This window comes from Stegodyphus dumicola, chromosome 7 (genome assembly GCF_044657685.1).
Source record: "Stegodyphus dumicola isolate Sdum_Otavi_A_Nest chromosome 7, ASM4465768v1".
In the NCBI taxonomy this organism is placed as follows: Eukaryota; Metazoa; Arthropoda; class Arachnida; order Araneae; family Eresidae; genus Stegodyphus; species Stegodyphus dumicola.
Window position 1 is genome coordinate 21,068,195 of NC_140774.1, and position 13,943 is coordinate 21,082,137.

The 13,943-nt window shown below is 32.4% G+C and overlaps 1 protein-coding gene across 6 annotated transcripts in view; it reads left to right on the plus strand.

Annotated features, from left to right (window-relative positions):
- Window positions 1-13,943, plus strand: part of eas (ethanolamine kinase 1) — a 120,553-nt gene that overhangs the window by 37,513 nt on the left and 69,097 nt on the right. For all 6 annotated transcript variants that reach the window (XM_085819960.1, XM_085819958.1, XM_085819956.1 and 3 more), the window contains exons 3-6: window positions 6,638-6,897; window positions 13,213-13,356; window positions 13,444-13,586; window positions 13,679-13,762. In XM_085819960.1, the coding sequence (XP_085676086.1) occupies window positions 6,638-6,897; window positions 13,213-13,356; window positions 13,444-13,586; window positions 13,679-13,762 (631 nt within the window). The remainder of the gene's footprint in view (window positions 1-6,637; window positions 6,898-13,212; window positions 13,357-13,443; window positions 13,587-13,678; window positions 13,763-13,943) is intronic.

Sequence of the window (13,943 nt, forward strand, 5' to 3'; positions counted from 1 at the left end):
TTTGAAATTGTTGAGTTTTTAATCAAAAATTTATTGAAATGTTACAAAATATGAAATCGATAATAAAACAAATTTTAAATTCAAATTAGGGCTTCCACGTATATTCTGTGGAAGATTACGTTATTCAAATTTTGATGGCTCTAGGTACCGTTGGTTTATTACAATGTGAGAAACATACATACGTTTGTGCAGATTCTTAGTTATTTAATTTCTTTAAATATAAGACAGGGCGATAATATATGGTGGCAACGATTTGAAAGTGATACAGCCTTTTAAAAGTTTTCGACGCAAAATGCCGAAACAAAATTAATAGTCCTTCAAAATAAATTGTCCCTTTAGGCTAAAAATATAGCTTCACAGAAAAGCAACACTTAAATCACATACACACACACATATATATGCAGTACAAAGTCCGAAATCCGGATTTGTCAGGACTTTGGCGATTCCGGATTTGGGATTTTTCTGGATATTAGATTATCAATTTAAATCTGGTAAGATGGCATGCAGAAATTATACAATTAAAATATGAAATCGTAATTTATGAAATAAAGAACAATTATGATCTAAAGGATATCAAAATTTACAAAAAAAGCTTAATATTTATTTGTTTACTTTATTAAACATTTCTTTCAATGTAAGTTGTTTAAGTTGCTTTCACAAAAAATTAAAAAAGTTCCTTTTTCTTATGTCATATACAGTTGACTTTTTAATGCCATACTCCTTGCATAATTTTGAGACGGATATGCCTTTATCAATTTTTTGTAGCAATTCCAGTTTTTGTTAAATAGACATCGAAACATGGTTTCTCTTTGTAGATACTTTGGCAGCTCCAGAATTGGAAATTCTTTTCGACATAATCAAAAGTTCAAGCTTAGCTTTTATAAAATTGCCATAATAATAGCGTCCGTTATACATTATTGATTGTGTATCAAAAGATTGGCGATTTTTCCCGCGTCTAAACTTTGGATCACAGTGCTTTCCTTAAATCATAAAAAACATCTCATCTCTCAATTTTGCCTCTTGGTGCTTTCCTAAATTCCAAAAATTTCATCTTCCCTAAATTCTGTTGTCCGGTGACATCATATCCTGCCGCCGCTTCTGGGTTTATGGTGAATAACATATCAGTTATTCTTAATTAAAATAGCACTAAATGTAATCTTTTGGCCTATGAATTTCATTAACAAAATCTATTTTTAGCATATGAAAAGAAATTTTTGTGGAATTTTTCCTCATCAACATTTCTTAGAGCATCTAAAAATCTATAATCATCGCCAAGCTTAATGTTAGCATAAAAGGTTGCCATACTCTTGTTATTCAATTTCTAATATAAAAAAAAGTTTAGCCATTGCTGCATGAGTTATTATTGAAGCTGTCATGTATTGATAAACATGCGGTGATGAAAGCAAAATATAATAAAATAATTACTCGCTAGGTTGGCCTCAGGGGTATAAAAAAGGTGAATGTTTCAGTTTGAGATATATGCCAAGCACACTCAGCTACAGAGCCAAATTATTAATCTCACAAATTTATGCTTACATGATTTTTTTCCCATAATGAGGTATTTTATTTAGTGCGTAAGTGAAATTAAGAATCAGAATTTTCAAGTGAAAATCTTCACATGTTTTATTATGGAAGGAAAAATCAAATGCGCATGTGTAAAGAATACGAAAAAAAAAATAAACAAAACATGGTTGATTCATAATTAGCAATTTAAATATTTTTTAATTCCAGGTACCAGTATAAAAATATTTCCTTCAGTTTATATAATCTTCAGTTTTTGCATTAGCCAAAATATCCTTCTCTGTGATCATCAATAGCAATGAATCCAAATTAGCTTGCTTCGTAGTACTCCTTGGCCCACCAGCGGCCGAGCGGTAAAGTCGCTGAACACTGGTAGTTCGGTCCGAGGTTCGAATCCCGCGAACGAGCTAGCTGCATGGGCGTTTTCGTGGTTTTCCCCATGTGTAACGTGTATACAAGCCAGTTTCCCTTAGAAAGTCCTCCACGAAAGGCATTCCTTCCCTTAGGCAGATAGCCCTAGTGTGCTTTGCCATAATTAAATACACCATTGTAGTACTCCTTAATCTACTTTTTACAATTTTTAATTAAAAAAAAGTTCTTTCGCTTTCAACTAGGGTGAGTACAAAGTTATTAACAAAAAAGACATTGGCGTATGCATTACTATATAAATTATAGTTCAAGTGTAATTTATATACACACAAGATGCAATTTTGACAAAAATTGCATTTAGCTTTGCATGAATGCTCATTAATAGATAAAGCATTCTCTCCTTCTGACACTATCAAATTTAAAATAATGATTTTCAATTGAATTTTTTAGTATTTCCAATTTACTTACTAGATCCTGATATTCATCCTTAAGATTATCAATTGTTACACCTGCATAGTGCATTAATAATATAGATAAATAGTCAAAAGAGTTTGGCGACAATGGCTTTTACGGAAAGTTTTTGGGATCGAGAAGTGATATGTCTTCATATAACTTCCTGTGCCATTTAAACCTATTTTTGATGGATGAAATGGTTTTATGCATTATAAAATTAAAGATAGTAACTTCGAATTGTTTGATTAATCGGACGAAGTAATCGGACGATTCTTCATCGTCCATTTGTTTCACATTTTGGCATCTTCTAGCAGGTAGTTCTTCTATAATTATTGCAATCCATTGCAAATGATTTTGATGTGTTAAATATTAAACCTAAGTTTCTAGAAATGGCTTTTAAAGAGCCTGTAGCCTCCCTAGCCATATCATATGCTAGGATGTAATCTAATCCTTTAGTCTGCAAATATTTCGTTACTGTCTTAGTGTATTGAGATAGTTTCAGATATACGCGAACAGACAAACTTATTCTAAAAGTTGATATTTTATTCCAGAATAGATTTTGTCATTTGTCGTATCTGTGCATTTTCTGTGTCTTCCTGAGTTGTCTGTGTCAATTCGATCGTTAGAGTTTCTTGATCGGCCTGAAATTGTGGCGCATAGCGAAAGCACTCCGGCTCACCCTATGCGCCACTGTGTTGGCTCAGCTTTTGTGACAGTGATCTTAGTAGTTACTATTTTATGCATATATTATTAACTCTAAGCATCAAAGGAAATCAACATTTTTTATTTTAGTTTTCAGAGGGATATACAGCTGCTATACCTCTCATCCCAGGAGCTGCCACTGCTTCTGGGTACTTATGGAAACATAGTTCACTATAAGAATAGCATGCAGTAATACTAGCAGTAAATTCTGCCGCAATAATGCCAATTAATTGGAATAGAATGAAACAATTACATCCGGCTGACTGATTTTGTAGATTAGTAGATGCTTGAATAATGTTCTCTTTTCTGAAAATTTTCTCTTCCAGAAAATATGATTGTCATCTAATTGCAAATTTCTGGACCTTTCTATGATATCTGTCTAGTTTTTTTTATTGTTATTGTGATTTTCTTAAAAATGTTCTCAAACTGTGAATATTTATCATAAGTCAGCAAACATTATCAGCATATAAAAGAATGATAATTTCAAATACAAATTTTAGTTATAAAATAACCATATATGATGTATTCAAAAATAAACACTTCTTTTGTAATTTTTTTTTTTCACTTTTCTTATCTCCATGTACAAAATGTGATCTGTTTCTCTTAAAAAATATCAGAGAATTCCACAAACTCTAGAATGTGCATCAGCTATCTGCCAGAAAAATCTCATCATTGTTTCCTTTAATGATTTTGCAGCAAAATACTGTTTTGCTGCAGAAATTTAACTGCCATTTTTTCTATTAAAATTGAATTAAGGATTGCTTTGAGCATGGTAGCATGAAGATAGGTTACGCATATAGTTAACAAAATTTAGCACATTTTGAAAATTTGGCGACATTTGCTAAGGTAGTTATGATAAATACATATGCACAGTTTTTCTTTTGAAATCTGTTAAAGCTTCTAGGGACTGTGGTGGAGAAACGGTGATTTAGACTGCACTTTTGTAAAGAACTGCTATGAAAATTGCAATGAAATTTTCCTCAAATAACCATAGGTTCAAATGATTTCAGTATTATTGCCTTATCATATCTAGTGACACATCAAGGAATAAGAAATTTTCTGAAAAACATGTTTCTTTAAATAACAGTTTGAACAGAAAGTTTCCAGTTGAAACAGTTGTATTCAGTGATGTGTTGCATGCACGTAGTCACAATATTTGATGATAGTAAGGAAAAGTCATTTATTTCTTAGCTATTTTTTAATATGAAAATAAATACAAATATTTCAGAATACATAAATGAAACTGATTTCAGTAATTAATTTCATACCTATTAAGGTTTTAATTGTGTAAAATTTTAAATTTCAACTTCTTCATAATTCAATAATAATAGCTTCATAAAATGAAAAATGTAATAGCTTTCATACTGAATTGTGTGATAAAATGGAGGGGAAAAGAACTGATGGTACTTATGTTATCATCCGGTTAACCAGGAAACTGTCACCAAGCAACAGAATTTAACATCAACTGTTGATAAGCATAGTGAAAAACATGCTTACAACATGTGCGTTTTCGTTTGATATAACCCCAACTGATTCTCGATAAACCATCTTTTATTTTAATGAACAAGGATCAGACCATCTCCCTGGTAGTTTGCCCTCAAAATTAGGTAAGAAGTTTAACAGTTAGCTAGGTACATCAATCCCTCAATCACCTGGGATACTACAAAGTTACTGGCCTAGATTCTACATGTGCCTGTCAGTATGGCTTCATTTCCCAGTGTCTTCTCACTCAAAATTAGGATTGAATCTTAACAGTTATCTAGATTCAACAATACCTCAATCACTAGTGGTATTACAGAGGTGCTGGCCTATTTATACCTGTACCTTTTGCAGGGGCTTAGCCGTACAGCTGGTTTAGTGCTTAGTGACTCCGCCTTCCATACCAATGTCCTGAATTCAAATCCCGGAGAAGGCATGGATGTTTGTAATTGTATAGTGTCTGTGCGACAAGAGGGTTCTGAAAAGGCATGGACAGTTGAAAGTCCTTTTTGAGAGGTTAATGGTAGAGGAAGAGGGGTGGGAGACTTCAATGGACTGTGCCCTCTGGGGCTGTTTTTCCTCAAAACTGGGGTGGAAACTTAATAGGAGAATGCAAAGGTGCCAACCTTGCTTCAACCTGTACCTGCTGGAGTAGCCTTTCCTGTAATGAAATCCTTCAATGCTAGTAAGTAATTGTTATAAAATACAAACAATATACCATCATTGAGTTCCTAATAAAAGAAGATGAGGCTGTCTGATATCATACATGTGGTATAACCGAGAAAAGCTATATGCAGAGGCATAAATGCAGTGTGTTTAATGGAGACAATGTTGAATAATGCATCCATATACAAAAAGAGTCACTTTGACGATAGCTGTAATTAGATTGATGTGAGTAACATTAACAATTTAAAATTTTTATACTGTGATTCTGTAGTTTAAACTTTAGATGACTTGACTAGAACAGAAACACGTTAATGTGACAATCAAAATCGTAAAAACAACCTTGTATTTAGCATAAGTATAATGAAACACTCAATCGATTTCGAGGGCAGCTAAAGGTCCCTCCTCATCAGGAGAAAGAAATACCAAAGGAGAAGGAGTCTCAGAAACATGTGGTCCTTATCAGCACTGCATGTGATTATAACTGGATTTTTAATCAGAGTTGCACTGGCCGCCTACTTTTACTGTTTTTTAATTTTTCTTGTCCTTTATGCTTGATCAGATAGCCTGGCTCAGTAAAAGTAGGCAGCCAGTGCAACTCTGATTAAAAATCCAGTTATAACCACGTGCAGTGCTGATAAGGACCACGTGTTTCTGAGACTCCTTCTCCTTTATTTTCTTCTTCTTTGGTATTTCTTTCTCCTGATGAGGAGGGACTTTTAGCTGCCCTCGAAATCGATTGAGTGTTTCATTATACTTACGCTAAATACGAGGTTGTTTTTATGATTTTGGTTTTAGATGACTTCTCAAAGATGCTATGCATCATGCAAGAAATCTATAATGATAAAAAAAGTGTTTGTACAAAAAATGTCGTGATTTAAAAACAACCAGTTTTTTGGGGGGGCTAAAAAATCCTCAAGTTTATTAAATTGTCTGAATTAAGAGCATTGTAAAATTTGCAGATTTCTTTAAGACTGTACAGTTCTTTTAAACCAGTATCACACTACAGATTTAGAAAATCTCAAGTTGTAGCTCGCTTAATTTCTATCAAACAATCTATAAATGAACTGTGACTATCAAACAATCTATAAATGAACTGTGACTATCAAACAATCTATAAATGAACTGTGACTATCAAACAATCTATAAATGAACTGTGAACTGCAGTCTTGAAGAAGCAGCTAAAGAAAGAAAGAATACAGTACTGTAAGAAATATGACTTTTGTGCCAAGGGTAAGCTGCATGTGGCCCATCAGTCCTAGTTTACCGGGGTCTTCCTCTACGTTCATCATTTAACACATATAAAAAATTTCCTTGGACTATATTTAAGTAACCTTTTGATTTCTTATGTAACAGAATACTGAAAAGCTGTTATAAATGTATAGTTATTATTTAAAATGTGTGATAATGATATACTATATTATGCTGATAATATGTATTTATATGACAGCTTTTTAAAGACGGAATAACAAATCATCTTGTGAAATGCTATATGAAAGACAATCCGGACAATGCCGTCTTGATTCGAGTGTATGGGGAGAAAACCGAGCTTTTCATCGACCGAGATTTGGAAGTTCGGAACATGCAGATGATGTGTGATGCGGGACTCTGTGCACCATTATATTGTGCCTTCACGAATGGACTTTGTTATGGATTTTCACCTGGCGAGGTTTTGGACACTAAAACGGTGCGAGACCCCATCATATCACAGTAAGTATTACTAACAAAATCATACACACACACATATGTACAGATACATACATAAACAGTGTGCTAAAAAGTACAGTAAAATTTGTAGGAATAATGCAAAATAGCAAAAAGACTTTTATAATCTTTTTGTTGTTTTGTTCAAATAGATAAACTTTAAGCATGTGGGCTATATCAAAGATTCAACAAAAAATGTATGTGTATAAAATTATTTTGATCTTATAATTATTGTATATTACTTATATGAGGGTTCCCTAAACATTTTTTCTTCGACGACCTGGTTGTTTTAATATTTTCCTTCATTACTCAGCAAAAATGTTTATAGCTTATTGGTAAATTAAACAAATTTTAATGTTCGAATATTTTTTCTTTATTGTGAAATTAACAGAAATACATACAAAAAATAAATAAATAAAAATAAAGGGAAGTGTGATGTTGTTTCTTGTTAACTAGAACTTTAAGGTCTGTTTAAAAGCTGGTAACTTTATTCTTAAATCTGGTTTATCATCTACTCAGTTTTTGTACTTATTTTTTTAGAAAAAGAAGTATTGAAAAGGTAGTTTAACATTTGTGAGTTTTAACAAAAGGCAGTAGAAACTTGCTTATCTTTTGTGCCCAAAATAAATATTCTCGAGGTCAGAATAGCCAAATATCTGACAGTGGTATTTTCTTGAAGCTGTCTTTAAGCACTATATCACAAGGAGTTCAGTTATGGATTCAGCATCATGATTCTATATTAATTGTGAAAAGGTTTCTTATCCATGCTTTGTTGCTATGAACTGGAGGAAAATATTGTTTCAAATTTTGTAGATAGATAGATGATTTTAGTGCAGTTATGTGGGAAATTGTATTTTTCTGTGCAATGTAACATGAAAATTCTGGAGAGCCACACTATGCCAGAAAAGCATGAATGGTAAATGAACATTGAGTAAATAAATGGGTATCTCGGTAATTTGGTGAGGTATCGACAAGCTGGCAATGGTTTTTGGCGACTAATTTTTGTCACCAAATTTCGCGAGAAATCGCCAGTCACCAAATTGGGCGACATTTTGATCTGGTTCTTGTATTACCGTAATAAGTATTGTAAGTGAATAAATGTAATTGATCACTATTTGCTGTTAGCATAATTCTACCCTCATATTGCCTTCCAGCAATTTCAAGAAGCAAAAGTACTTGAAATATCTCTGTGGCTGGGTTGAAAACTATATAAGGCCGGAGAGAGCGTCTGCTGTCAGTTTTTGTCATTGTTAATTATTAGCTTAGCATGAGTTCCGAGTACTCTCTCCAGTTTAGCTTCACTCTTTAGCTGCACTCTGCATTGTGTTTAACTCTCATAGTAGTTTGAAATATATCTACTGATATTGTGAAGAGTTGTATGACTATTTTTGTGGAAAGTTCCAGATCTCTGAAGTGTTTCTTTTGATGAAATAAATTTTATCAGCCTATCATGAGAGCTGTATGCATTCAATCTATTATGAACCCATATACATGCAGCACATTTTGGTGTCAGAAGTGAGATTGAATGCCAGTGACAAGAGCGATGGATGAGCAAGACAGCTGGTGGCAACCTTTCCTGCATTCAAAGAAGAGATGAAAGCAAGAAAGATTCTGTTAAAAAAGAGATGAAAGCTAGCCAAGATTCCATTAAGAAGAGATGAAGGCTGTTTGAAAAAAGATGGAAACTTGTCAAGAATCTGTTAAAGAAGAGTTGAAACTGTTCAAGAAAGATAGAGACAGTCGAACAGGAAATGAAAAGAGAAATTACTGCCATAATAGAAAACAGATTCAAAGCTATGGAAAGCAGAATAGAAACAGTTGAAAATAGGGTTAAAGAAACTAAGAAAGAGTTTCTTCTATTAAAGAAAAAATTGAAGAGAGGATTTCTGCCATCACCAAAGAAGTTGATACCTTAACTTCATCAGGAAGCAATTCTGATGGTTTTAAATTTTTACCGATGCCTTGTCATCCTACTTTGAAGCTATCCACATATGATGGTAAGACTTCCTGGTAAGTGTACTGTCAAGACAAGGCTTTGTTCGTGACTTTTGTCTGCCTTATTATCTCTTGTTTGGTCGCCCTCAAGGTTCACCTTCATCACCTGACGAGTGCATTCAAAATCTCCAAGCACAGTTTGAAGGGATGCATAATTATGCACGAGAGCGAGTCAACTTGGCAACAGAGAAGATGAAGACCCAATATGACATGAGAGCTACAGGACATAGAGTCAACGAAGGTGACAAGGTGTAGTTGTGGAATTTGTTGTCCAATTTGATGGAAAGGACTTTGCCCTAAACTTAAAAACCTTTAACCTTAAAAAGAACACTGTCATTATTTAAACTGCAGCTTTTAAAATGCATTTATAGCATCATGAAGCTAATTTAAATCCGAGAATGGGAATAGATTTTGATTTTACATCGTGTTAAATTTATTTTAATGCTTACAGACTTAATTTCCTCCAGGGCCAAAGCCTTTAGGTTTTTTTGTAGTTTCTGAGGCCTTTTGCATAAAAGGGTTGATAAATTTGCCAAGTTATTGGCCTCCATATTTAAGGGGTCTATGAGTATAAAAACAAACAAAAAATTTTTTAACAAAATGAAAGGTTTTATTTTTCAACAAAACAAAATTTTATAAGTAAATTTTAAAGTGTTTACTAATTTTTTATCAAAACATACGTAAATAATAATAATGTCAGAAAGGAAAAATTTTCAACTTACACTCATTAATTGTCCAAATCTGCAAGAAATTTCTATTGATTACACTTTGTAATTCAAACGTATTAACAGCTAAGTATTAAATTTTAGACTGTTGTTTTATTTCAGATGATTCTAATATGTTAAATTAACCACTAAATTACTTACTTTTAACTCAAATTAAAAAAAAATAAATTACGAAAATTTTTTAAGTGGGACAGAACTTGACAATAAATGATGACAGCCTATTCTCATTCTTTTATTTACTGAATTTCTCTTTGAGACATACATAAAAAATACATACATTTGGGTATATAAATAATTACAAACTTCGGAACTACTTTGATATACCCCCCAAATCGGAAATTTGGCGACTTTTTTTTCTCGCCAAGCAAAATACCTGTTTTTGGCGCCTTTTTTCCTCGCCAAGATGGATTCTCACTAAATGCAAATAATTAATACATAAAAATTACGGAATCATTAAATACAAAAAAAAAAGAATACATAAAAAATACAATGAATACATAAAAAATACAAATAAATGACACTGAATAACATATTATATACAATTTACACAAAAATTTTAACAAATACAATTGAAAATACATGTCGGCAATCTAATAAAAAGAATTATTTATACAGAAATTTTGAATTCCTCCCAATTTACCCCAGCAGCAATTTCAATAAATTTATTGAAACAATCAACATTAGCCGCTAAATATGATTTACGAAACATGTACATCGCAAGGTAAAATTTATAATCTGCCTTGCGATTGTACGTAGGCAAAGAAGCTTTAACATGCCTCCACGTACTTTCAATTGTATTTGTATGACACCCGGAATTGGGGTCTACAAATGTTAAAGAATGATTTACCTTTAAATGCTCGAAACCCTCATCCGTCAAACAATCATAACTTTTCCAACAATCAGAATAAACAGATGTACCTGGCTTAATCCATTCCTTAATTACCGACAACAACGTTTCCTGAGACCTATCATGCACAGCAACTAAAAAAACCTTACCTGATTTTTTTTCAACACCACCAAATTCAACTCATCTATTTTCACAACAACACCATCACCACCTACCTTCTCAGAATTCTCCTCAATATAATTCAAAATGGTCTCGTTAATGAATTGCCTCCAATCTGCTAAAGTAGTACTAGAGAAACCATATTCCTCTGCAATCCTACCTGTCTTAGTGCCTCTCAAAATCTCATACGTGATCAACAAAACCTCATACGTGATCAACAAAACCTCAAACAACTTAAGCTTAGACTTCGAAAACCAAGAATTATGCCTTATCGACATTTCAGTATTGCACTGATTACCACCTACCATTTTGCGACAAACATACACAAATCCATCCGAATATGACTTCTTCAACTTCTGTTTCATACCAGACCCACATTTCTTACACACTGCAGCCTTCAACAATCCAACCTCCATCAAAAAATAAATTAACATTTGCATATCCTGAGCCAAATGATGCAAAAATAAACAATTAACAATACATGGCCTTCAAACTGTCGGCCTACCCGACGAAAATGAAGCACAACTATCAATTTTCCGACTCAAAATTCCCTGAAACTTTTCAACAACACTATATACAGTAGGCATATTGAAAGCTAAAAGATAAAAATAATTAATAGAAAAAAAATATAATTGGAAAATACAACCAGATTTGCAGCAAAATACAGAAAGTCAAAAATCCGCTTGATCACTTCACAAAGAAATGGCGAATGAATGAAATGGCGGTAAAACATATAGGAAATCCAAAAATTGTTGCCACAAAACTTTAAAAAAAAACTCAAAAAATGGTACAAAATATAAGAAAATACTAAATTTGGCAACAGCAAAAACCTAAAAGCTGAAAATACCTAAATTGGCAACACCAAAATAAGAAACAGCAACCCTAAAAAGTCCGTAGGGAGTGCCAGATTTGGCGCGTAATTTTTGGGGGGTATAACAAAGTTGTACCCAAACTTCTGTATTTTTTACTACAAGTTTCAACTACAACAAATATCTCATGGTATTTCGAGTTTTATAAAGTTTGTAACCTTGAAGAAAAATTACTAGAAGCTATTTTCATTGCAAACTGTAGATGATCGTTTGGTCAATTTGATTCTTTTTTTACATTTATTAATTTAAAACTGGACCAAAAAAAGTCTGTTTACATGTAAATATACTCCTAAATAAGGTAATTATTATGTGAGAAATGAAAGAGGTATTAGAGGTTAAAAAACATTTACTGAAGGAGACCAGTTGTGTCATGCTTGTCCAGAAACGGTGTGTGAATGGATAATAAAAATCTGGAATGAAATTAAACCTGACATAATTCAAAAGTTCTTGAAAAGTGTCTTATACCTAACAATGAAGATATGGAACATAGGTTATTCATTATAAAAGTTTACTTTATTATGTAAATGAATTATACAAGCTTATTTTATTATGTAAGTTAATTATACAAGTTTATTTTATTATGTAAGTTTATATTATACAACCTTATATTTATTTTATATGATTTCTTCTTTACTACATTGTACAGTTTTATATCAATAAATAATTAATTATAAATTTTATTTATAAAACATTTTGGAATCATTAGAATCTTGATTCTTTTGATCAATTGCCAGTGCATATTCCACTATCAATCCACTAAATTGTCATAAACCCCCATTAAAATTTCATCAACTTTAAACGGCCGTTCGCACTGGGGTTTATCTGAGCTAACGGGGACAACTAATGTAGCCGACCCAGCTCCAAAACCAGTTTTTCTCCATTGGGCAGCAAGTTGAAAAATTTGTACTGCAGGCATAGCGGAGCTAGTTGACACAGGGAACTGACTCCGTTAGCTCAGATAAGCCTCAGTGGGAACGGCTCTTTAGGGGGTCAGCACCGACCTCACTGGGAACCTCACTAAGGAGATAACATAGATTAAGTATGGGTTGTTTCTCATATGTTGGTGCCTTTGATTTACAGTGAATCAGCAGATCTTGAGTAACACATTGAATACCTTGTAGAGTTCAGAGTCTGAAATCTGGTTGCTCAGTATCCGAAATGATCTAATCTCCTGACTGCTTGAATTAAATAAATAAAATGAAAATAATAAAAAAACCTCCCTCTCAACTACCATCTAAATAAATAAAAAAATAAAATAAAGTAGTATAGTCTAGAAATGGAGAAATAAATATAGTCAATGAAAATCAATAAAAAATATAATCAATAAAAGGAAACAGCTGTGCTGTAAACGTTGTTTTTCTCGGGACTAGTTGAGATTCCTGCATGTCTTTTTCAGGCATCTGCTGCCTGCACTGGGGCCATTGACAATACATTAATTAAAACTGTATGGATGTTGTTGATCAGGATCGCACTTTTGTGGTTCTGGGGAGGTTTAGCATTTTCCTGTCTGATCTAAATAATAAGACCCAGTATTTCCTGTTTACACATCAGCTTACTGCATATTTAAACTAATGATCTAAATCCAGAATTGCTGAAGTCCCAATAATTCTTGAGATCCGGAATCATTGCGACTTCAGTGATTCCAGATCTCAGTCTTTGTACTGTAACCATTTTTATTGCAGTTTGATATTATATGGTTTTTTTTCCTCTTTCAATAAATTTGTAGATTAATAGCTAGGAGGCTTGCAAAAATGCACAGTATTCGATCAAATGTAAATGGTGTCATCCCACAGCCATCATTATTCCCAGTACTACATAAATATCTCCAGCTCATACCAACAGAATTCTGCGATCCTATAAAGGATGAGAGGTAATTTTTTTTAGCTTTTCATTGCCATTTAAATTTGAAATTTATTTTTAAAATGTTTTATTATGAATTAAATTATATTTTATTTAGGTTTAAAAGTTGCATTCCATCGAAAGATGTACTGGAGATAGAAATAAACTCGCTGAAGAAACATTTAACTACTTTAGAATCTCCTGTTGTATTTTGTCACAATGATCTTTTATTGAAAAATGTTATTTACAATAAAGAAAAAAGTAAGAAATTCCATTATATTTTCTAGTTGGAATGAGATAAATTTATATTTGTCAAGAAACTTAACTTAGCAGTTTTTATTTTTATTTTTTAGATGAAGTAACATTTATAGACTATGAATATGCTGACTACAATTATCAAGCTCTTGATATTGGGAATCATTTTTGTGAATTTGCAGGTATTGTTGATTTAATGTAGAATATTTTTCTTGAAACAAAATTATATAATTAATAAAATTTTGAGGTTATTTATTAAAAATAAAAAAGTAAGCAGCTAAATTTGATTTTTAATTCCTACACTGACTATAAATAACTATCAGTTTAACTATGATAAATTTCCTGTTACTGTGTTTCATATAG